Raw genomic sequence first — 26,343 nt, 5'->3', positions numbered from 1 at the left:
AGGGGGCATAGTTGAACTGGTTCGGGTCTGTTTTTTAAGTGGTTGAACTGGTTCGGGTCTGTTTTTTACATAGTTGAACTGGTTCGGGTCTGTTTTTATGTAGTTGAACTGGTTCAGGTCTGTTTTTTACATAGTTGAACTGGTTTGGGTCTGTTTTTACGTGGTTGAACTGGTTCGGGTCTGTTTTTATGTAGTTGAACTGGTTCGGGTCTGTTTTTATGTAGTTGAACTGGTTCGGGTCTGTTTTTTACATGGTTGAACTGGTTCGGGTCTGTTTTTATGTGGTTGAACTGGTTCGGGTCTGGTTTTTACACGGTTGAACTGGTTCGGGTCTGTTTTTACGCGGTTGAACTGGTTCGGGTCTGTTTTTTACGCGGTTGAACTGGTTCGGGTCTGTTTTTACGCGGTTGAACTGGTTCGGGTCTGTTTTTACGCGGTTGAACTGGTTCGGGTCTGTTTTTTACGCGGTTGAACTGGTTCGGGTCTGTTTTTACGCGGTTGAACTGGTTCGGGTCTGTTTTTACGCGGTTGAACTGGTTCGGGTCTGTTTCAGAAAGCAGGTTTATCAAACTCTGACTAACCTGAACTCTGAGCTGATGAACCTGAGATGACAGAACAGCTGATGAGAGTTAGTTCAATCAACTCATGATGATGAATGAAAACAGTCATCATCAATGGAGCTCCGATACTACGAGTCACCATGGCAACAGGTAAATAAAAGGCAGAGCCTCCGTGTGAATCAAGTGGACGTAGAGATATTAATGCATGTGTATGCAGATGATGCACGTTTATCTTTTAAAAAGAGTCTGAGTCCGAGCTGGAAAAGTGTCAATAAAGTTTTGTTCAGTGTCGTCCATTAATTGATTATTTATCAGACTTACATTTCCTTAATGATGATAAAGTGGAATCTGTGTATCAGGCTGCAGCTACATTACATTTTAAATATATGTGTTCAGCTTTAATCTGACGGACAAAACACAGGAAGCAGCAACTGAAGATGAAAAATATAGTTAGAGATTTAAAACATATATTGATCAAAGACACAGAGACGTGACTGTAGCTCACAGTCTGATCAATAATAATGTGTTTGCTGATTTGCGTCGAGGTTAAAATACAGCAGATTTTAAATGTTCAGACGTCTGTTTGTATCTCAGCTCAACATCATTCAGTGATGCTGCTCACTCAGAAATATTAACATATAATCTACAATATTATAGGAACGATGATCCATCAGTGGACCAGTCACAGACTGATAGGGATCATTATTCATTGATCCCACGTATCTCAAGCTTCATACAGATTGTTTAAATTTAAACTGAGATTAAACATTATGTGTAATAAAGATTTGAGGCCAGCAGCTGCTCTAACAAACTGTCAGAGTCTCAGAGTTATGAACAGACGGACATGAGTTTGATTCTGAGCTGAGGATCAATTCACACTGTGGAATATTTGAATTGCTGTTCAAAGAAATGATTGATGCATAAAAACTTTAGAAAGTCCTGAGTAACAAATTAATATCCAACCAGGATTTAGATTCTGACAGAAAGTAAAGCTCCACTAATGAACGAGCTTCAAGCTTTGATACGACTGAATGAATGAAGAAGAAACAGAGAGAAAACCTGCCAGCCAGCAGGTTAGCTTCACAGAGTCAGTTACCATGGTAACTCACCTGGAGTTTGAGTTACCATGGTTACTGACCCAGAGTTTAAGCTAGCTCTCTTTCTGAAACTGAAAACCCAGAGTTTCCCTCAACTCTGGGTGAATAAACTCAGAGTTTTCACTAAACCTGCTTCCTGAAACAGACTACTGGTTCTCAGGCCTCTTCTGGGGTAAGAGAACTGCCACTACATGACACCTCTCATATTAGACATGGAGCACGTTGCTTTAGAAAGACGTTTTTAGCATCTAACTTCATGTCAAAGTGTTCCCACTGGATTCATATTTTCTGATTATTTCAGCTCCTCTAATACGACTACTGATACTGAGAAATGTGTCTGCTGGTTTCTTATTCTTCTTTTTTCTGAGAATGAAACTCACACAGGGCCTTATATGGAGATTTTAGGGGGCGTCAATGATGTTAAGGATGAAATCTCCTCATGAACAGGTGACGTTCATCAGGCTGAAACCAGTGATTTAGAGAGTTTGTTGGAACAAACCTTACAGGGAAACATCAGAGAGGTTCTAGTGAGGACATTTAAAGATTTTTGAAGACATAAAAACACTCAACAATCATCACTAACTACTTTTCATTAGTTTTTAAATGAGTTGTTTTTGTTCCAGTTTTAATGGTGCAAGATGCACCAGGGCAATCATGGTCATCATATTTTGGGTAGGAAAATTATGTTTATGGGAGTTATGGGAGGAAAAAGGGGTGAATTGACCCTTTAAATGGACCAGTAGGAAAGAGGCCCAGGTTCAGCAGCTGGGCAGCTAAAAAGTTCACATCTGCAATTAAAACACTGAAACTCCATTTAGTGCATGAATCAGTTTAACAGCTGAACACAGAAAATGAATTACCTTTAAATCCTGACTGATCCTGTTAACAAAGTTACTGTTGCTGTGTCACATGTGTTAATGCCATAGATTGTAAAAAAATAACGAATGTAGTCGCTTTGACGTCACCTGTTGGTTTGTGGACTCCTGTTCTGAAGCCTCGAGTTTGCATTTTGACCGTCGCCATCTGGGATTTTTGGAGCCAAAAGTGACCATATATGGACGAGAGGGTGGAGTTGACCCTAACGCTAGCTGCTATCTGTTAGCTGCTTGCTTGGGTAACACTGTGCATTTACAGTCTATGGTTAACTGTGATAATGCTAATAGTAATTTTCACTGTGAAAAATAGGCTGAAAACCATTGAAACAAAATGTACTTATCAGAAAAACTGAACATTGACTCTGTAGAGGATCTTTAATTACAACCAAACACTGAACAAGACTTTTTAGGACCAAAATGTTACAATTAACTTTCATGAACTGAAAACACACTGAAATAGCGACGCTACGGCTAAACTCTGTGAATCTGGAGTTACACCAATGTTACGTTACCTAACCAATGTTGTTGCCATGGTAGCAACTTGCCTGTGACGGCACCCACCTGTCACTCAAAGCAGCCACGTCCTTAATTATGGATAACTGAATGAAATTTAAGCCTTACTGAAATTTAAATGGCTGAGATATATAAAAATTCACCCTGTACAGTTGTCATGAATGTGGAAATTAGCTACAGAGACCAAAAGTGTTTGTTGTACCAGGCTGTAAACATGTTTATTTCTGCTGTAAAGTTGGCATTTTAACATGAGCGTCTTTGGGGACTGACTCACTTTTGGAGCCTCAAGTGGCTGTTCAAGGAACTGCAGTCTCCTGCTTCATGTTAACTTCATGCGTCAGTCCTGGAGGTTTCTGCTCAGTAAATGCACACGTCACTGTCTCAGTTTAAAGACACACTTCTGGTTTCTGCTGCAGAATCTGACACACATCAGTACTGATGTTTTACATTCAGTGACACCTGAATGACATTAATGTAAGATTCAGACATTAATCTAAATGTTACTGAGTCACACTAACATCTGATAGATGTGAAAGACTAGACAGAACTAAAGGAAGCAAAATACATCAAAGTTGATGTGTGATGGATGGCAAATAATTATAATTCATCAATAATAATTTGGTAAATAATAATGGCAAATAATTTTCTGCAGTTAAATGCAGAAAAACCTGAAGTCTTGATTCTTGGTCTTGATAATCTTCTCTCATGGATCAGGCAGAACCTCAATGCCTCATCCTCATCTTCTCGGTCTGATTTTTGACCAGTTCATGAGGTTTGATGCTCACATTAAGACGCTGATTTGATCATGTTTCTTTCACCTGAGAAACAGCCAAACTCAGGTCTGCTGTGTCAAGAAATGAAATTGGGATGTTAATACATGCTTTTATCTAATCATGTTTGAGCTGCTGTGGTTCTCTTTTTACTTACTTAAGCGTTTATAAATCTTCCATAAACCGCCTACAAACTGCCCAAAATGTTGCTGCGAGGCTCTTAAAACGGTCCAACGGATGGTCACATATTACTCCTATTTTAACCTCACTGCACTGGCTTCCAGTTCATCTTAGAATTCATTTTAAAGTTTTGGAGCTCACTTATAGAGCTCTACACGACTCTAAGTGTACTTCAGGCATGTTTTAGGACTCAGGGAGATCAGATTCTCCAGTCAGCAGCAGCTGAGCTTTGGAATAGCCTCCCAATAAGCTGGAGGTCTCTTGACACTGTTGATTCTTAAAAAGCAGCTAAAAACCACCAACAGGCATTTAGGTAGCATGTGATATTTCATGCTTTAATTTGTCTCTTATGTCTGTTCCCCTTGTATATTTTATCTGGTGTCTTTTTTTTATTTATTTGATTTGATTGGATTGGATATTATATATTTTTTGTGCACACCCCTGCTGACTGAAGACTCACAAACTGTCTGGGTTGGGGGGGGGGGGGCAGTCCTGACCTGTTCTGACCTGTCCTGATCCGTCCCAACCAGTCCTGACCCGTCCTGACCTGTCCTGACCCCTCCTGATCTGTCCTGACCCGTCCTGATCCATCCTGACCAATCCTGATCCATCTCAACCAGTCCTGACCCATCCTGACCCCTCCTGATCTGTCCTGACCCGTCCTGACCTGTCCTGACCCTTTCTGATCCGTCCTGACCCGTCCTGATCCATCCTGACCAACCCTGATCCATCCTGACCAGTCCTGAGTCGTCCTGAGCCATCCTGACCAGTTCTGATCCATCCTGATCTGTCCTGACCTGTCCTGACCAGTCCTGACCCATCCTGACCCGTCCTTATCTGTCCTGATCCATCCTGAAAAGTCCTGACCAGTCCTGACACGTCCTGACACGTCTTGACATGATCCGATCTGTCCTGATCCGTCTCGATCCGTTCTGATCCATCCTGACAAGTCCTGATCTGTCCCGACCAGTCCTGATCCGTCCTGATCCGTCCTGACCAGTCCTGACCCATCCTGACCCGTCCCAACAAGTCCTGACCCGTCCTGACCAGTCCTCATCCATCCTGATCCGTCCTGATCCATCTCGACAAGTCCTGACCCATCCCGCCCTGTCCTGATCCATCCTGACCAATCCTGATATGTCCTGACCCGTCCTGACCTGTCCTAACCTGTCCTGAGCCGTCCTGACCCGTCCTGAAAAGTCCTGATCCGTCCTGACCTGTCCTGACCAGTCCTGACCCGTCCCAACAACTCCTGACCCGTCCTGACCAGTCCTGAGCCGTCCTGAAAAGTCCTGATCCGTCCTGACCAGTCCTGACCAGTCCTGATCCGTCCTGATCCATCCTGAAAAGTCCTGACCAGTCCTGATCCGTCCTGACCCGTCCTGACCAGTCCTGACCCATCCTGACATGTCCTGATCCATCCTGACCAGTCCTGACTCAACCCGATAAGTCCTGACCCGTCCTGATCCGACCCGACAAGTCCTGATCTGTCCCGACCCCTCCTGATCTGTCCTGGTCCATCCTGACAAGTCCTGACCCGTCCTGATCCATCCCGACCCCTCCTGATCTGCTCTGATCTGTCCTGACCAGTCCTGACCACTCCTGACCTGTCCTGAAAAGTCCTGACCCGTCCTGATCCATCCTGACCCCTCCTGATCCATTCTGATCCGTCCTGACCAGTCCTGACCTGTCCTGACCAGTCCTGAAAAGTCCTGACCTGTCCTGACCAGTCCTGACCAGTCCTGATCCATCCTGAAAAGTCCTGACCAGTCCTGATCCGTCCTGACCTGTCCTGACCTGTCCTGACCAGTCCTGAAAAGTCCTGACCAGTCCTGAAAAGTCCTGACCTGTCCCGACCAGTCCTGACCTGTCCTGACCAGTCCTGAAAAGTCCTGATCCATCCCAACCCCTCCTGATCCGTTCTGATCTGTCCTGATCTGTCCCGATCCGTCCCGACCCCTCCTGATCTGTCCTGATCTGTCCCGATCCGTCCCGACCCCTCCTGACCTGTCCTGACCAGTCCTGAAAAGTCCTGATCCGTCCTGACCCCTCCTGATCCGTTCTGATCTGTCCTGATCCGTCCCGATCCGTCCCGACCCCTCCTGATCTGTCCTGATCCATCTCGACAAGTCCTGACCCATCCCGCCCTGTCCTGATCCATCCTGACCAGTCCTGATCTGTCCTGACCCGTCCCAAGTCCTGACCCGTCCCGACCAGTCCTGACCCGTCCTGACCAGTCCTGAGCCATCCAGACCCGTCCTGAAAAGTCCTGATCCATCCTGACCAGTCCTGACCAGTCCTGATCCGTCCTGATCCATCCTGAAAAGTCCTGACCAGTCCTGATCAGTCCTGACCTGTCCTGACCAGTCCTGAAAAGTCCTGACCTGTCCCGACCAGTCCTGAAAAGTCCTGATCCGTCCCGACCCCTCCTGATCCGTTCTGATCTGTCCTGATCTGTCCCGATCCATCCCGACCCCTCCTGATCTGTCCTGATCCATCTCGACAAGTCCTGACCCATCCCGCCCTGTCCTGATCCATCCTGACCAGTCCTGATCTGTCCTGACCCGTCCCGACCAGTCCTGACCCGTCCTGACCAGTCCTGAGCCGTCCAGACCCGTCCTGAAAAGTCCTGATCCATCCTGACCAGTCCTGACCCGTCCTGATCCATCCTGAAAAGTCCTGACCAGTCCTGATCAGTCCTGACCAGTCCTGACCTGTCCTGACCAGTCCTGAAAAGTCCTGACCCGTCCTGATCCATCCCGACCCCTCCTGATCCGTTCTGATCCGTCCTGACCAGTCCTGAAAAGTCCTGACCAGTCCTGATCTGTCCTGATCCATCCTGAAAAGTCCTGACCAGTCCTGACTCGACCCGACAAGTCCTGACCCATCCTGATCCGACCCGACAAGTCCTGATCCATCCCGACCCCTCCTGATCTGTCCTGGTCCATCCTGACAAGTCCTGACCCATCCTGATCCGACCCGACAAGTCCTGATCCATCCCGACCCTTCCTGATCTGTCCTGGTCCATCCTGACAAGTCCTGACCCGTCCTGATCCATTCCGACCCTTCCTGATCCGTTCTGATCCGTCCTGACCAGTCCTGTGATCGGTGACGCCTCCTGGCGATGCGTCCACATGCTGAGGTGAAAGTCTGATGGCAGAGAAGTCAAACGGTTGTCAGTCCTGAATCTTATTTGAACTTAATGACTGTGAAAATGATTCTGCTGACGTGAGTTTTGCTGCTGAGGTTGTGGATCTGCAGGATCTGAAGGATCTGCAGGATCTGAAGGATCTGCAGGATCTGAAGGATCTGCATCACCCAACACTTCATTTTAAATAAATACTTTCAGCACAGAACAGTTTTGTTTGCTGAAACTAAATGATTTCATTTCAGCCTGATGATAAAATTTGTTTGTTTCAATGATCACTTATTAAAGGTCCAGTGTGCAGAATTTTTCCATTCTGCGCTGCTGTAGGAACATGGCGTTGTAACATGGCGGCTCCGTGGAAGAGGACCCGCCCCCTCTGTAGATATAAGGGCTCATTCTAAGGAAACGAAAACACAACGATTCTTATTTTCAGGTGGTTAGACACTAAATAAAACATACTTATAAATATTATATTCCATTTCTGCCAAGTCTGTTCAGCTGGATGCTACTAAACTCTACACACTGGACCTTTAAATAAAGTTAAACATGAAACTTCTCACCTGGCTGCACTGATGTCACAGTGACATCACCGGTAGGTGTGGCTACAGAACTGATGATGAAATATATAAACACAAACACTCAAATATTCATGTTATTATTTTAACACAATGCCTTCTTCTTCTTCTTCTTCTTCTTTTGGGATGAATCACCTCCTGTCTCCATCCAATGCACTGGTGAGTTCACACACACACACACACACACACACACACACACACACACACACACACACACACACACACACACACACACACACAACCCCCCCTTCCTCATGTCAGACGGACCTTCTCGCCTCCATCTTCACTTGAACCAATTTCAGGGTCATCTCAAAGCTTTTATTTCTGCTCTCAGCGAGGACACACAAGAGCAGCCTTAACCAAAGTCTTTTACTGGCCCCCTTATTGCAGTATAAATACTGAGCAGTACACAGTACACAGTATAAATACTGAGCAGGACATAGTACACAGTGTAAATACTGAGCAGGGCACAGTACACAGTATAAATACTGCAGTACACAGTACACAGTATAAATACTGAGCAGGACATAGTACACAGTGTAAATACTGAGCAGGGCACAGTACACAGTATAAATACTGCAGTACACAGTACGCAGTATAAATACTGCAGTACACAGTATGCAGTATAAATACTGAGCAGGACACAGTTGTTGGGCCTTGCCTACAAGTTTGGCTATCAGAAATAATTAATGATTATCAACAGCAAGATGGAGCACACACAGCATGCAAACAATATGGCCGACAAAGAGAACCACAGAGACTAAAAGCTAGACCATCAGACCATGTGGTGTCTTGAACCACCTGAAGCAAAGTTGTGTTTTAAATCTCTTCACTGTGGTTCTCTGTTTAAGACCAACTGGTGAAGGCTAAAGATGCTGGTTAGGAAGAGGTTAGTTACATGCAAGGCAGAGTTACTGGATGTAACATGTGTTAAGCATGCTAACATTAGCTTAGCAGTGTGGCTATGCATTAACCTATGCTAACATTAACTTAGCGGTGTGGCTATGCAATAACCTATGCTAACATTAACTTAGCGGTGTGGCTATGCAATAACCTATGCTAACATTAACTTAGCGGTGTGGCTATGCAATAACCTATGCTAACATTAACTTAGCAGTGTGGCGTTCCAATAACCTATGCTAACATTAACTTAGCAGTGTGGCGTTCCAATAACCTTACCATCACAACAATAGTTCACTGAGTCTTATGCAGGCTCTCGTGTTCTCTGCGGTTGTGTGTGTGTCTGCTGTGAGCAGGAGAAACCAGAGAGCTGAGCAGCAGCAACTGTGAGGGGAAAGTGAAAGAGGAAGGGGATCTCTAGTTTTGTTAATCTGGGTCCATGAGTGGAACCACCAAGGACTGGGGACAGTTTCTCCCTTTGTTTCTTTGAGTCTTGAAACTTGTGGCCAGCTGGTGACCCAACACAGCATAAATAGAGAATGCAGGTTTTTGTTAAACAGGAAACAGCTGCTGCAGTGATAACTGTGAGGCTTCATTAGTGTCACAGTGCACATGTGTGCAGACACAAAGTCCATCTCAAGTCTCTACAGCTTTTAAAGTGATCGACGGCCGATCAGCTGTCGCCGTCATCAGAAACAGATGTCGCTTCAATGGATTCTGCGTTTCCGCTCTAAAACGTCGAGATGCTCGTGAGGGAAACGTGGATGCAGTTAATAGACTTCATCTTTAATCAGCTGTTTTTCATTACGCTAACTTACGCTTCCTCACGTCCTCTCTAACTTGATGCGGCAGGTGGTTTGTTACACAGAAACATTCAGGAAGTCGTCCATGGAAACTGGAAAAGGGCGGCACTTTCTAAAAATCCGTGGCAGGTGCTTGGATGATCCATCTGTCCATCACTGTCATACGTTGAGAGGCAGCTGGACACAAACACATAACTCATGATGTGATCTGGAGAGGAGACCTTCTCTCCTCCCTGACCGCCATCATGGAGGATCTTCCAATCCCTTTAATGCTCCTGGAGGAGACGAGGACAGAGGAACCACAGGTGTATCCACCCCTTTGATCAAATGTGTTTATTGAATGGTTATTGGTTATTGATTGGTCAGCTGATCTGACAGGTTGTTGTTGTAATACAGCAGATCAGGAAAACTACCAGGAACAGGAATAACGGCACCAACAGCAGCTGATCATATTTATTCATAAAATAAAAGAATCAATCAATCATAAAAAACACTCTTGTAACTTTATTATTTTCCTCATGAGCCAAAAAGCTTCTTATCTTCTTCTTCTGTTTCAGTACGTCTTCTTCAGGAACATATGACGTCACACAGCTGCGTCTGTCACTAACTAAATATTTTATTTAAACATATTCTGCAGCTGCTTTTATTGTTGCTTTAAGTCATTTCTGTTCGTTCAGTAACAGATTTAAATTGTGCTGCTGCAGATCGATAATCAAATGTATTTAAATATTGGATCAGTCATCAGCTGTTTTCCTTCTAGCTATCAAATTATTACGTAACTTACGTTAAACTTTTTAATTTATTATACATAGTTTTAAGTTAAAACTTTACAGTTTAAACTGTTACTTAGTAATTTCTACATATATATATATATACATATTATCTACGTCATCAGTAGTTTTCTCCTGATTGGTGGATTAAACTCTTCCGTCCTCACCGTGAAGGAAGCGAGGAGACACGTTAGTGTGATGAAGAGCAGCCGACAGCTGACAACAGCTGCCTCCGCGCCGTGCGTCGTGACGTCACCGCGCCGTGCTTTGACGCGTAGAGAGAGTGACGTATTTAAAAAGAAAAAAGTCTTCCGTCCGTTACCGGGAGGAAGAGGCCGACCGTCCTGCACGAGGACAGGTAAGAGATGCTCATGGTTTGAGGTTATTGATGACAGATAAAACTGATCAGTTTATGATCAATGATCAGAGGGCGCGCGATTCCGATTGGCTGGCAGAGAGAGAGCGAGAGAGAGAGAGAGAGAGAGAGAGAGAGAGAGAGAGAGAGAGAGAGAGAGAGCATCATTCTGCTTCATCACACTGCAGCTCTGTGTGTGTGTGTGTGTGTGTGTGTGTGTGTGTGTGTGTGTGTGTGTGGTGTGTGTGTGTGTGTGTGTGTGTGTGGTGTGTGTGTGTGTGTGTGTGGTGTGTGTGTGGTGTGTGTGTGTGTGTGTGTGTGTGTGTGTGTGTGTTGCAGCAGGGTGTTTCCTGCTGCAGGATGATCTGATCCGCAGCCACAAAGACCAGAGATCAACCCTGAAATATCTTCTTAATATGTGTGTTTATTGTTTAACAATAATAATAATAACAACAACAACAACAATAATAACACTATTATCCTGGGTGTATTCACATGTGAGCTATATTTTAAGGTTGGAGCTGGTTTATTTATATTTATATGTTATTAATAAAATCTTTGTATATGAAGCTCCTGCAGCAGAGTAAAGTACTACAGCTGCTTTTACTTCAAACAACATAAACAATAAGAATAAAATGTTTAAGAAAAGACATTTTTTTAAAAATATCATAAACAGAATAAAAACAAAATGTAGCCGATTATTTAATTAATAATAATCAATAATTGATCATTGGAATCAATAACTAATTAATGTTAATAATTATCATTAAACAGCAGCAGCTTATGTCATGATGACACAAAGATTTCTTTGGGGGGGTCTGCCCCCCCCCCCCCTTTGACCCACATCTTCATCATCATCATCATCAGTCTGATGTGGAGTCAAAAGCAGATTACATCTGATTGTCTCTCCACCCTAATCCACCCCCCCTCCCTGCATTACCATGGCAACCATTCACCTGACAGCTGGAGGGGTCAACAGATGGTAACCAGGGGGCTGGGCTCAGGCTGATGACATCATCAGATACTGACCAGTACTCTGAAATTTACAAACAAACCAACAATAAAAGTCACATTACTGCTTTTTTAAAGCAAGATTTCTTCTTCTTCCTCTTCTTCCTCTTCTTCTTCTCTCTGCTGGCTGCAGTCAAAGTCAATGAAAATCAAGTATAACACACTGAACGCACCTTAAAGACTGACATCAGTTGATTCAGGGAATGAAAGTGACTCCAGAGCGCCGACAGGGAGAGAAGACACAGAAACAGCTGCTTCACCTTCACAGGTGAACCGCTGCCATCACAGAAAGCTTCCAGTCGATGAGGCCACTCGTTTATTCAGTAGATCTCCATCTGTGGCACCGCTAATGCTTATATAAATAATGCTATATAGTGTAGTGACAGACTGGCTGCAGATTGACGGCGTGTGTCAGAGAAGCTGATCGAGTCTGAAGTTTGAGTTCACTGTTGTTTTTGTTTCAGTTTGTGTCTCCGCCTTCATTCTTCTGTCATTCCTTCAGTTCATTTGCATGTTTCCTAGATAGCCAATCAGCTTCCAGCTCTGTGTGCTCTCTCACCTCAGGAGCCAATCAGCAGCTCCATTGTAACCATGTCATCACTGTCTTGCAGGTGAATCACCATGACAACAGAACCAGGTGAGCCGCAAGAGGCCCAGCCCAAAGAGGCAGAATCTTTCCCTGAAGCTGCTGCCCATTCCACACCTAAACTGGTAAAAACATCAAGAAATGAATGATCAATAAGCAGATTATTAGTTATTGCTGCAGTGAAATGTGACATCACTTCCTGCATCCTCAGGGAGGGGAAGGCGGTCCGTCCCAGAACCAAGCTCAAAGCTCACTGGGCGAGGACTCGACCAGTCACCTGTCGTCAAGCAGTCGGATCGCTCGCTCTCCGGCCAGAAACCCGCTGATCTTTAGGACCATGCAGACCAAAGTGACCCTGCTGGACGGCTCGCTATTCACCTGCACTGTGGAGGTGAGACGGGTAGAGACAAGTGAGACGGGTAGAGACAGGTGAGACGGGTGAGACAAGTAGAGACAAATAGAGACAGGTGAGACGGGTAGAGACAAGTGAGACAAGTAGAGACAGGTGAGACGGGTAGAGACAAGTGAGACAGGTAGAGACAGGTGAGACGGGTAGAGACAAGTGAGACAGGTAGAGACAGGTGAGACGGGTAGAGACAAGTGAGACGGGTGAAATGAGTAGAGACAGGTAGAGACAAGTGAGACAGGTGAGACAAGTAGAGACAAGTGAGACAAGTAGAGACAGGTGAGACGGGTAGAGACAAGTGAGACGGGTGAAATGAGTAGAGACAGGTAGAGACAAGTGAGACAGGTGAGACAAGTAGAGACAAGTGAGACAAGTAGAGACAAATAGAGACAGGTGAAATGAGTAGAGACAGGTAGAGACAAGTGAGACAGGTGAGACAAGTAGAGACAAGTGAGACAAGTAGAGACAAATAGAGACAGGTGAAATGAGTAGAGACAGGTGAGACAAGTAGAGACAGGTGAGACAAGTAGAGACAAATAGAGACAGGTGAAATGAGTAGAGACAGGTAGAGACAAGTGAGACAGGTGAGACAAGTAGAGACAGGTGAGACAAGTAGAGACAAATAGAGACAGGTGAAATGAGTAGAGACAGGTAGAGACAAGTGAGACAGGTGAGACAAGTAGAGACAAGTGAGACAAGTAGAGACAGGTGAGACAAGTAGAGACAGGTGAGACAAGTAGAGACAAATAGAGACAGGTGAAATGAGTAGAGACAGGTAGAGACAAGTGAGACAGGTGAGACAAGTAGAGACAGGTGAGACAAGTAGAGACAAATAGAGACAGGTGAAATGAGTAGAGACAGGTGAGACAAGTAGAGACAAGTGAGACAAGTAGAGACAAATAGAGACAGGTGAAATGAGTAGAGACAGGTAGAGACAAGTGAGACAGGTGAGACAAGTAGAGACAGGTGAGACAAGTAGAGACAGGTGAGACAAGTAGAGACAAATAGAGACAGGTGAAATGAGTAGAGACAGGTAGAGACAAGTGAGACAGGTGAGACAAGTAGAGACAGGTGAGACAAGTAGAGACAAATAGAGACAGGTGAAATGAGTAGAGACAGGTGAGACAAGTAGAGACAAATAGAGACAGGTGAAATGAGTAGAGACAGGTAGAGACAGGTGAGACAAGTAGAGACAAGTGAGACAAGTAGAGACAAATAGAGACAGGTGAAATGAGTAGAGACAGGTAGAGACAAGTGAGACAGGTGAGACAAGTAGAGACAGGTGAGACAAGTAGAGACAAATAGAGACAGGTGAAATGAGTAGAGACAGGTGAGACAAGTAGAGACAGGTGAGACAAGTAGAGACAAATAGAGACAGGTGAAATGAGTAGAGACAGGTGAGACAAGTAGAGACAAATAGAGACAGGTGAAATGAGTAGAGACAGGTAGAGACAAGTGAGACAGGTGAGACAAGTAGAGACAAGTGAGACAAGTAGAGACAAATAGAGACAGGTGAAATGAGTAGAGACAGGTAGAGACAAGTGAGACAGGTGAGACAAGTAGAGACAAGTGAGACAAGTAGAGACAAATAGAGACAGGTAGAGACCGTTAGAGACAGGTGAGATGAGTAAAGACAAGTAGAGACAGGTGAGATGAGTAGAGACAAGTGAGACAGGTAGAGACAGGTGAGACAGGTAGAGACAGGTGAGATGAGTAGAGACAAGTGAGACAGGTAGAGACAGGTGAGACAGGTGAGACAAGTAGAGACAAGTGAGACAGGTAGAGACAGGTGAGACAGGTAGAGACAAGTGAGACAGGTAGAGACAGGTGAGACGGGTAGAGACAAGTGAGACAGGTAGAGACAGGTGAGACGGGTAGAGACAAGTGAGACAGGTAGAGACAGGTGAGACAAGTAGAGACAAGTGAGACAAGTAGAGACAGGTGAGACAGGTGAGACAAGTAGAGACAAGTGAGACAGGTAGAGACAGGTGAGACAGGTAGAGACAAGTGAGACAGGTAGAGACAGGTGAGACGGGTAGAGACAAGTGAGACAGGTAGAGACAGGTGAGACGGGTAGAGACAAGTGAGACGGGTGAGATGAGTAGAGACAGGTGAGACAAGTAGAGACAAGTGAGACAAGTAGAGACAGGTGAGACAGGTGAGACAAGTAGAGACAAATAGAGACAGGTGAGACGGGTAGAGACAAGTGAGACAGGTGAAATGAGTAGAGACAGGTGAGACAAGTAGAGACAAGTGAGACAAGTAGAGACAGGTGAGACGGGTAGAGACAAGTGAGACAGGTAGAGACAGGTGAGACGGGTAGAGACAAGTGAGACAAGTAGAGACAAATAGAGACAGGTGAAATGAGTAGAGACAGGTGAGACAAGTAGAGACAAGTGAGACAAGTATAGACAAATAGAGACAGGTGAAATGAGTAGAGACAGGTAGAGACAGGTGAGACAAGTAGAGACAAGTGAGACAAGTAGAGACAAATAGAGACAGGTGAAATGAGTAGAGACAGGTAGAGACAAGTGAGACAGGTGAGACAAGTAGAGACAAGTGAGACAAGTAGAGACAAATAGAGACAGGTAGAGACCGTTAGAGACAGGTGAGATGAGTAAAGACAAGTAGAGACAGGTGAGATGAGTAGAGACAGGTGAGACAGGTAGAGACAGGTGAGATGAGTAGAGACAGGTGAGACAGGTAGAGACAGGTGAGATGAGTAGAGACAGGTAGAGACAAGTGAGACAGGTGAGACAAGTAGAGACAAGTGAGACAAGTAGAGACAAATAGAGACAGGTAGAGACCGTTAGAGACAGGTGAGATGAGTAAAGACAAGTAGAGACAGGTGAGATGAGTAGAGACAGGTGAGACAGGTAGAGACAGGTGAGATGAGTAGAGACAGGTGAGACAGGTAGAGACAGGTGAGATGAGTAGAGACAGGTGAAGCAAATAGAGACAGGTGAGATGAGTAGAGACAGGTGAGACAGGTAGAGACAGGTGAGATGAGTAGAGACAGGTGAGATGAGTAGAGACAGGTGAGACAGGTAGAGACAGGTGAGATGAGTAGAGACAGGTGAAGCAAATAGAGACAGGTGAGATGAGTAGAGACAGGTGAGACAGGTAGAGACAGGTGAGATGAGTAGAGACAGGTAGAGACAGGTGAGACAGGTAGAGACAGGTGAGATGAGTAGAGACAGGTGAGATGAGTAGAGACAGGTAGAGACAGGTGAGACAGGTAGAGACAGGTGAGATGAGTAGAGACAGGTGAGATGAGTAAAGACAGGTGAGATGAGTAGAGACAGGTAGAGACAGGTGAGATGAGTAGAGACAGGTAGAGACAGGTGAGACAGGTAGAGACAGGTGAGATGAGTAGAGACAGGTGAGATGAGTAAAGACAGGTGAGATGAGTAGAGACAGGTGAGATGAGTAGAGACAGGTAGAGACAGGTAGAGACAGGTGAGACAGGTAGAGACAGTTACAGACGGGGTGTGTGTGTTTTCAGTGAGGCCAATGGTAACCACATGCTATGGCGGCGGGGCAGGATGTCGTGGGTTTCCCTCCGCTATACTTCAGTAAATCCTGTTATATACGTAGCCACAATAAAGCGAGCAGCATCATTCCCAAAGTTTCCAAAAGCTTCCCAAAAGTTTCCCAAAAGTTTCTGATGTCGTCTGTACCAGGAAAGTCAAGCAAAGCTCGCACAAAAAGCCTGCAACCTAAAATATCAGACTCCTGTTGGATGCTGACCCTAACGCTAGCATTAGCTGCTAGCTTGGTTAACACAGTGCATCAGTAATTCACATTAACTTTGATAATGCTAATGCTAATGCTAATTTTGGCTAGTGAAGAACAGGCTTAAAACAAAATGTACTTACCAGAAAAAGAGAACAGCCGACTCCTTAGAACCAGTTAGAGAAAATCTCCTCAAGTAAAGGTCCAGAACATCATGATGTCTAACTGGTGTTATGACTCAGTGCCTGGTAGTTTAGTATGTCGTCAACAACTGACTGTCACATAAAGAATTCAATAATATTTCAACAATATTTATTGTCAGTTTTCACGTTGAACTGGAGGGATTATAAATAATAAGTACTCTAATAATAAATAAACGTTCTTTTCTATTTTCAAGTAAAATAAGGGCTGTATTTAAAAATACAATATTTAACAGAGAGCTTATAAAAAATGTGCATCTTAAAATAAAGTGCTAAATTTTAGAAAAATGATATAAAAAGTGTCGCTTGAGTTTCCCTTTTTCTTCTTTTTGTTAACTCCATTTCACATCTTAACAGTCTCGACCAATTTTATAATAAAAAATCTCAATACATCTTAACATTTGAAAGGCTTTAACACCCACTGCCCCACTTTCTCTTGTTCAGTGAGAAAAGTGAGCTCCAGCTTGTCCTGCCAGGATTTTAAATCTGAAAGGTGTCAGGATTCTGGTTGATCAAGCATATTATTTTCTGTCCCTTCAGTTCAGATTTGAGTGGATATGTTTGCACCAAAGATTTGTGCTTTGTCCCGTAGCGGCGCTTCACAGTCGCCACAGTCTGGGAACATATGAAGAATGAACATGTAAGAATATGTCCATTCTTGATTAAAAGTTCTGTTTCACTCTCTCTTACTAACTTGGCTTCTTCTCCAGATTCATCGTTAACATGTACAAACTGAAATCAATCTGATAAATAGGATTTAAACCAGATTAATGCAGTTCCTTTAATGCCAATTAAATGTTCCAGTCTCTGCAATAAGATGTGATGGTCAATTGTGTCGAATGCAGCACTAAGATCTAACAGGACAAGTATAGAGACAAATCCTTTGTCCGATGCAGTTAGGAGGTCATTAGTGACTTTCACCAGTGCTGTCTCTGTGCTATGATGCCTCTAAATCCTGACTGAAAATCCTCAAATAAACTATTGTTATGTAGAAAGTCACATAACTGATTAGAGACTGCTTTCTCAAGGATCTTAGATAGAAATGGAAGGTTAGATATAGGTCTATAATTGGCTAAAACACCTGAATCAAGAGTAGGCTTCTTAAGAAGAGGTTTAATTACAGCTACTTTAAAGGACTGTGGTACATAGCCTGTTACTAAAGACAGATTGATCATATCTAGTAAAGAAGTGCTCACTAAGGGTAAGACTTCCTTAAGCAGCCTAGTTGGGATGGGATCTAAGAGACAGGTTGATGGTTTAGCTGAACAAATCATTGAAGTTAGTTCAGACAAGTCTACTGGAGAAAAACTGTCCAAATATATGTCAGGATTTACTGCCGTTACCAAGGTTCCTGTGTTTGGGGAGAGAACGGTGCCTGTTGAGGGCAGGAGATGGTTAATTTTGTCTCTAATAGTTAGAATTTTATCATTAAAGAAGCTCATAAAGTCGTTACTACTGAGAGCTATAGGAATACATGGATCAATAGAGTTATGACTCTTTGTCAGCCAAAGTGCTGAAAAGGAACCTAGGGCTGTTTTTATTCTCTTCTATTAATTCTGAGTAATAGGCGGCTCTGGCATTACAGAGGGCCTTCCTATATGTTTTAACACTATCTTGCCAGACTAAGTGAGATTCTTCTAGTTTGGTGGAACGCCATATCCTTTCATATTTTCATGATGTTTGCTTTAATTTGCAGGTTTGGGAGTTAAACCATGGAGCTAACCTCTTATGTTTTATTATCTTCCTTTTTAAGGGGGCGATGGAGTCGAGTGTTATTCGTAATGAGCCTGCAGCACTATCAACAAGATTATCAATTTGGGAGGAACTAAAGTTAACATGAGAGTCCTCTGTAGTATTGAGACATGGCAGTGAATTCAGTACTGATGGAACTGCTTCCTTAAATTTATCTACAACACTATCAGAGAGACATCTAGTGAGGACATTTTTGTCTAATGGTGTATAATCCAGTAATAGGAATTCAATAGTTATTAAGTAATGATCTGATAAAATAGGATTTTGTGGAAAAATTATTAAATGTTCAATTTCGATCCCATAAGTCAGAACAAGGTGGAGGGTGTGGTTCAGACAGTGAGTGGGATTATTTACACACTGAGAGAAGCCAGTTGAGTCTAATAATGAGATAAATGCAGTACTGAGACTGTCACTATCAACGTCCACATGAATATTAAAATCACCTACTATAATTACTTTATCTGTACTAAGGACTAAGTTTGATAAAAACTCTGAGAATTCAGATCAGAGTTCAGAGTACGGACCAGGAGGAAGGTTCACTAGAACACATAGAACTGGCTGTAAAGTTTTCCAGGTTGGCTGAGAGACTAAGAACAAGACTTTCTAATGAGTTATAATGAAGTTCAGGTCTAGAGTTGATAATGAGGCTGCGACTCCTCCTCCTCGGCCAGTGTCTGGAGGAATGTGAGTATTAATATGACTGGGGGGACTGGATTCATTTAGACTGACATGTTCTTCATGACACAGCCAGGTTTCAGTAAGACAATCAATCAATATGATGATCTGAGATTAAATCGTTTACTAATACGGCTTCAGATGACAGAGATCTAATGTTCAAGAGTCCACATTTAATTCTCTTATTTTGTTGTACTATTGCAGTAGTGGTTTTAATTTTTATTAGATTTTTATATATAACTCCTCTTTTGTTTATTTTAGATTTAATTGATTTAAGTGGTCGGGGGACAGACGCAGTCTCTATGTGGTTTTGGGGGACAGACACGGTCTCTATGTGGTTTTGGGGGACAGACACGGTCTCTATGTGGTTTTGGGGGACAGACACGGTCTCTATGTGGTTTTGGGGACAGACACAGTCTCTATGTGGTTTTGGGGGACAGACACTGTCTCTATGTGGTTTTGGGGGACAGACACTGTCTCTATGTGGTTTTGGGGACAGACACTGTCTCTATGTGGTTTTGGGGGACAGACACGGTCTCTATGTGGTTTTGGGGACAGACACTGTCTCTATGTGGTTTTGGGGGACAGACACGGTCTCTATGTGGTTTTGGGGGACAGACACAGTCTCTATGTGGTTTTGGGGACTGACGCGGTCTCTATGTGGTTTTGGGGACAGACGCAGTCTCTATGTGGTTTTGGGGACAGACGCAGTCTCTATGTGGTTTTGGGGGACAGACACAGTCTCTATGTGGTTTTGGGGACTGACGCGGTCTCTATGTGGTTTTGGGGACAGACACGGTCTCTATGTGGTTTTGGGGGACAGACGCAGTCTCTATGTGGTTTTGGGGACAGACGTGGTCTCTATGTGGTTTTGGGTGGGTAACTGCTCTAATGGAGGTGCAGAGAAGCGTGTAGGACTGCAGCTCTGCTTCCTGGTCTCAGCTCTGGGTTGTCATGGTTTTGGTTTACTAATAAACTCAGCCATATTTCTAGATATGAGAGCAGCTCCATCCAGAGTGGGATGTATGCCGTCTCTCCTAATCAGACCAGGTCTTCCCCAGAAAGTCTGCCAGTTATCTATGAAGCCCACATCGTTTGCTGGACCTCGACAGCCAGCGGTTGAATGATGACATGCGGCTATACATGACATCACTGGTCAGATTTTTTAAACTCAGATTTGAAAATACGAGTGATTCTACTACTAGGAATAATAAATAGAGACCAAAATGGGTTCACTGAGGGCCGTAAGGCGTTTAACAGCGTAAGAGGGGTTTTAAACATATTACATGCCCAGAGAGAGGCATCAGATACAGACTTCCTGTCATTAGGGTTAGGGATACTCGTTTGAACCTCCTGAATGGTTTGGGCTTGGGGAAAAGTTTTGTAACTGGGTGAAATTGTTATATAAAGAGCCATGTACAGAAACAGTTACTAACAATAATCTATCCAAACCAATTAAGATTAATAGAGGATGTAGAAAGGGTTGCCCATTATCTCCTCTCTTTTTTTTTTTTACTATCACAATCGAACCTCTGGCAGTTGCAGTAAGAGATCACGCACTAATATCAGATACGGGTATAGGCCCAGTTGAACATTGCATAGCTCTTTATGTGGATGACATGATCCTTTTTCTTAAAAATCTGGGCAAATCTGTCCCAGCTCTCATGGATCTCATTTACAGATTTAGCAATGTATCTGGTTACAAAATTAATAACTCCAAATCCTCCATTTTGTTGTTTAATTTGGTCGAGAAAACCAACCTACCCAATCATGTGAGCCACTTTAAAACAGTTAACAGTTTTACATACTTAGGAATAAAAATTACTCACAGATTAGAAGAATTAGTACAAGCTAATTGTAATCCTGTCACAACTTCAATTTATGAGTTAATAGGTAGATGGTCATCACTTCCAATCTCCCAAATGGACAGAATCAACATACTGAAAATGAATACCCCCCCTCAAGTTATTATATCTGTTCTTATCTATATCTGTTTCAAAATATTCCCTTGCCACCTCCTCTGAACCTCTTTTGTAGACTTAAGACATCATTCAATAATTTTATCTGGAAAAATAGATGTCCCAGACTTTGTTTGTCCCGTCTGCATCTATCTTAGGACTCGGGAGGGCTACAATACCCGAACTTATCAAGTCAAATCAATTTATTTATATCGTGCCAAATCACAATAGAAGTCATCTCAGGGTTCTTTTCACATAGAGCAGGTCTAGACTGAACTCTTTAATTTACAGAGACCCAACATTCCTCCAGCAGCAGCAGGAAAAACTCTCCTTTAACAGGAAGAAACCTCAAGCAGACCTGGACTCTAGGTGGACGCCATCTGCCTCGACCGTGGTATTTGCAGTGGTATTACCAACTCAAGTGAGAACTATGACGTACTGTTACTCAACAAAAAACTTGCCAGCATGGAAAGACATTAAGACTCACTCTGTAAAGCTTCAGCTACTGGCATTCATTTACTCTGGTAATCCTAATAACCTTGAAAAGAGAACATCCAATCCTGTAGTGAGAAACATGATTGCTGTATGGTATGAGGTACAAAAATACTTAAAAGACACACCTGCTCTGGGGAAATAATTATTTTGTGCCAGGTGCGGTTGATCAGGGTTTTAAACTATGGGCTGATAGGGGAGTAAGACAAATTAGTGATATTTTTAGTCCTGAGGATGAGAATATTAAAAGATTTGCTTCCCCTATAAGACCTTTAGAGCTCAAGAGCTTTATTGGATCAAATCAAAAACAATCCATGGCCATTCCTGCTTTATCCTCATTGGAGAAAGTTCTAATTAAAAATCCCTTTGAAAAAGTAATCATATTGGAAATGTATGACTTGTTGATTATTGGATCACATTTTAAATTGAATGCTTGGCAAGATAATCTACAAGAGGAACCAGATGAGAAGTGGAGTAGGGCATGCAATAGAACTCATACTTCTAACAAACATTTAAAACTTCTAACAAACATTTAAAACTTCTAACAAACATTTAAAACTTCTGCAATACGACTTAATTAGAGTAAACATTACACCAGAAAAAAAAAGTTTAAAAAAGTTTAACCCCAACAGACTTATGCAACAAGTGCAGGGAGAACAAGGGAACATTCGTCCATGCATATGGAATTATGTCCAAGAAAAAGAAATTTTGGGAAGAAGTTGGACTAAAAGCTTTGGAAGCTTTTTGTTCTGGGCATCTACCCAGAGAGACAAAACATTGATAGCAGCAACATGGTAGATTAATAGTAGACATGAAATGTCTCTCTGCTAACCTTTGGAAAAAAATACATATGTACTCAAGGACAAGCAAGAAAGATTTCAAAGTATCTAATATATATTAGTTAATATATATATATATTTATACAGTATATTAGGAACAAGGATCTGTCCTATTGTTAGTCGAGTCTGGGGAAGTCGGATGAATGTAGAACAATATAAGAGATGACTATATCATCAAAGTGGCTCTTTTCAGATGTAACCCTTTAAAAAAAAAATTTATATTGTTATTTTTCATTTATTTTTTTATTTTAAACTATTACTATTTCACTATTTAAGTTATGCAATTGGACTCATCAGGAGTATGTATTTTTCTTTACCATTTATTATAATTTATTTGTTTATGTGCATGTATTATATGTATATATCAAATTAGGGCTGTGTGATATGAAGATATATATCGTGTGACAAGAGAAACATTTCTATAGTTTTATATTATGCTTTTTCGTTTATATCGTTGTGACGCAAATCGCACTCGTTACAGCAGTATTTTCCATCATTTGGAGTCTGTCCATCTTTTGTGCAGATTACTCTTCTTGGCTTTTTACATGTGAAGCTTTTATTGCACTTACAGTAACATAACGAGAACGAGTTTAGTTGTCATCAACTCTCCAAGTTAAGCCCCGCCCACGCTGAGAAAGAGAAGAGGAAAGAAGCAGTGAGATGGTGACTAAAAAGACGCAGTAGAAACTGTCTTTATTTATGTTATTTGCCAAATTTATGTGCGCTCTTTTAATTTCAGCTCAGTGTGAGAGTCTCTGCTACAGCTGCAGTGATGAGTGGAGGTGTGTGGGTGTGTTTGTGCTTTAGAACGTAACCGCCGTAAAACAATACGAAAAAAATGTTTTATTGATCTGATTCAACGGCTTTCTCACTAGCAGCGCTCCCTCTCTTCATTCACTCTCGAGCTCACTCGACCATAGCTTTCTCTCGTGTTTTTTAAAATGAATCGGGAAGCAGACAGAAAAGTCTAACTTAACTTTTAATGTTATAAAACAAAGAGAAATGTCTTCCCCTCGTCCTAGTAACGTCTTTGTCCTCCCTCATAGCAGCGTTTACAGCTCTGGGGTCTCATATATAAAAAATGGTGTGCGCCAAATAATAATCAGATTTATAAAACCATGCGTACACACGAATGCATGTATATTTACCTTTATTAATCACAGTCCACCTGGAAATGTGCGCACAGGGATCAGCCTCATATCCCGCCCTCCACACGCCCACTTTCAACCATAGATGGTCGATGCAGAATCATTCATGAATATTGATGTACATGTGTCTCTTTCACTAATCACTCTCTCTGTCTTTAGACACCTAGCCAATCAGTGTTGAGAGTCAACGTATCGGACCCGCCCTCGTCACTTGCGCTTGACGTTTGAATGTTTTTCATAATGAGGATCTATAATTAATGTTTGATATGAAGTGAAATTAAATGTGTGAGAGGATTACTATTCAATCTGGCTTCAATTCATCACCTCACCATCTGCGTCGTCGATTTCCCTTGTTGCCAAAATGTTCGTACGCATGGGTCAGAGTTTACATACAGGTGCGCACATTATCCTGTCAAGTTTGTTTTTATAGATCAAGACTTTTGCGTGGGAAGTAGGGTACACCTCTTTCAGGCCCTGTTTTGGGCATACGTAACGATTATAAATGAGACCCCTGGTCAGTCTCATCGCCCCTGAAACCGGAACACCTGCATGCTGTAAAAGCACAAACGGAGGTGGCTTTATGCTGGCGGGTGGAGATGGAGGGGACGGACCAACTATTTATACATTGAATTAAAATGTGCTATATCGGGATAGGTATCGTTATCAGGATATGAAATGACCTATATCGGGATATGAGATGTTGGTCATATCGCCCAGTTCTATATCAAATATACATGCATACAAGATGAAAACCCAATAAACATATTGTTAAAAAAGATAACCAGATACTGACATACCTACCTTACTCCAACGTGCTCTCCTTACCGTGACATAACCTCTTTACTCCAATGTACCCTTCCTACCCTGATGTACCCTCCTTACCCCAATGTACACTCCCTGCCCCGATGTACCCTACCTGCTCTGATGTAGCCTTCCTACCCCAACCTACCCTCCTTACCCTGATGTATTCTCCCTATCCTGACGTACCCTCCCTACTCTGACTTACCCTCCATACCCTGACATATATCACATTCATCATCAACTCATTACATATTTCATACATATAACCCTAACTCTAACAAAATAGTTTTTACTGATGTAATAAAACAAAACATTTGTGTTCTTCATGTAGAAACGAGCACGTGGTCTGCAGCTGTTTGAGAAGGTGTGTGAACATGTCAACCTGCTGGAGAGAGACTACTTCGCTTTGTCCTTCAGAGATGCCGACAACAACAAGGTGTCTGTCTGTCTGTCTATCTATCTGTCTGCCTGTCTGTCTGTCTGCCTGTCTGTCTGACCTTTGACTTCTGTCTTGTAGAACTGGTTGGATCCAGGGAAGGAGATGAAGAAGCAGGTCAGAGGTCAGTAACACCACCCCATCTGTCTGTCTGGTTACTTGGTTATGTGGTTACCTGGTTGCTAAAGTTTAACTGTCTGTGTGAAATGATTCCCTCCTATCTGTCTCAAAGGTGTTCCCTGGAACTTCTCCTTTAATGTCAAGTTTTACCCTCCTGACCCTGCCCAGCTCTCTGAGGACATCACCAGGTAGGGCTCATTCACCTGTCAATCAAAGCTGAACACTGCCAAATATGTTTTCACCTTAGTGGTAGTGTTTATATACCCGATGAAGGTGATGTCTTCCTGTCTGTCTGTCTGCAGGTACTTCCTGTGTCTCCAGCTCAGACAGGATATAGTTTCTGGTCGACTTCCCTGTTCATTTGCAACTCATACCATCCTTGGCTCTTACACTGTCCAGTCAGAGCTTGGAGACTATGATCCTGGTACTGTATCTGCCCTCACCCTGACATGCCCTCCCAACCCTGACATGCCCTCCCCTCTCAATATACCCTCCCCTTCTCTGAGGTACCCTACCCTTCCCCCCATGTACCCTCTCTATCCTGCTGTACCCTCCTTACCCCAACTTACCCTGTACCCCTGCCATACCTTAATCTCTAGATCATAGTTATAAACTTGGACTAATATGTCTTGGCGAACAGTGGGTTAATATAACGGAATGGGAAACGGGTCAATCACAATTTTACTTCCGATGGTATCTGGGTGAATCAGCGACTCCCCTCTGCCAGGACCTTCAGTAGCTGTAACGAACCTCTGGGTAATTCAAGTCAATGTGGGAATGAATTTGACAGTTGTCTTAGCCAATTACATTTACTTGAGTTGTGGGCGGGACAATATCCTGACATCTTCCAGACATTCACAAATATTTAGTGGATAAGCAACCCAAAAAAGAGATGACAGAACAACAACGAACAGTAACTCACTAACTCAGTAATTCCCAGCTCCGTTTCTCTGCTGAATGAGAAACATGAATTTACTTTGTTGCCTTATTCTGAATCTGACAGGTACACTGCAGTAAAAATATATTCTAACTCCAAACTCTCCATGAAGGCTTAACTGCCATAAGGAAGCAGAAAGTCTTTGATTGCTTCGTGATTTGCTTGTTTCATATATTTTCACAACATAATATTTGCCTAGTCATTTATATTATAATGATATTTAGTGGTGTCATGATAGCCAGCTTTATGTGACGGGTTTTCATGAATCTTTGTCTCTGTGAAGCCAGTTAAGACAAAGAAACCTTTAATATGCTGAACTTCATGTGACAGAACTCTGGCTGTTATTTTTTATGCTATGTTTGATTTTTTTATTGCCACATGTGGTCAAAGGCCCAGAGTCCAGGGACACGGCTCGCCACTGCTCTCTGACAACCTGTCTCTCTCTCTGTCTGTGTTTAAATGATCCGTCTGCCTGTCTCTCTGCCCATCTCTCTGTCTCTCTTCCTGTCTCTCTCTCTGTCTCTCTGCCTGTCTGTCTGTCTCTCTGTCTCTCTGTCTGCCTGTCTGTCTGTCTCTCTGTCTGCCTGTCTCTCTGTCTGCCTGTCTCTCTGTCTGTCTCTCTGTCTCTCTGTCTGCCTGTCTCTCTGTCTGTCTCTCTGTCTCTCTGTCTCTCTTCCTGTCTCTCTGTCTCTCTCTCTGTC

General features: G+C 43.1%; 1 protein-coding gene across 4 annotated transcripts in view; it reads left to right on the top strand.

Annotated features, from left to right (window-relative positions):
* The first annotated feature begins 10,460 nt into the window (after nt 1-10,460).
* The window catches only part of epb41l3a (erythrocyte membrane protein band 4.1-like 3a), a 55,168-nt gene continuing 39,285 nt past the window's right edge, over nt 10,461-26,343 (top strand). For all 4 annotated transcript variants that reach the window (XM_067578171.1, XM_067578173.1, XM_067578172.1 and 1 more), the window contains exons 1-7: nt 10,461-10,549; nt 12,169-12,268; nt 12,355-12,534; nt 24,481-24,585; nt 24,667-24,709; nt 24,818-24,893; nt 25,008-25,129. In XM_067578171.1, the coding sequence (XP_067434272.1) occupies nt 12,179-12,268; nt 12,355-12,534; nt 24,481-24,585; nt 24,667-24,709; nt 24,818-24,893; nt 25,008-25,129 (616 nt within the window). In that variant the 5' untranslated portion in view covers nt 10,461-10,549; nt 12,169-12,178. The remainder of the gene's footprint in view (nt 10,550-12,168; nt 12,269-12,354; nt 12,535-24,480; nt 24,586-24,666; nt 24,710-24,817; nt 24,894-25,007; nt 25,130-26,343) is intronic.

This window comes from Thunnus thynnus, chromosome 21, assembly GCF_963924715.1.
Source record: "Thunnus thynnus chromosome 21, fThuThy2.1, whole genome shotgun sequence".
Taxonomy (NCBI): Eukaryota; Metazoa; Chordata; class Actinopteri; order Scombriformes; family Scombridae; genus Thunnus; species Thunnus thynnus.
Note: the sequence above shows the minus strand (reverse complement) of the source record. Positions and strands in the feature narration are given on the sequence as shown.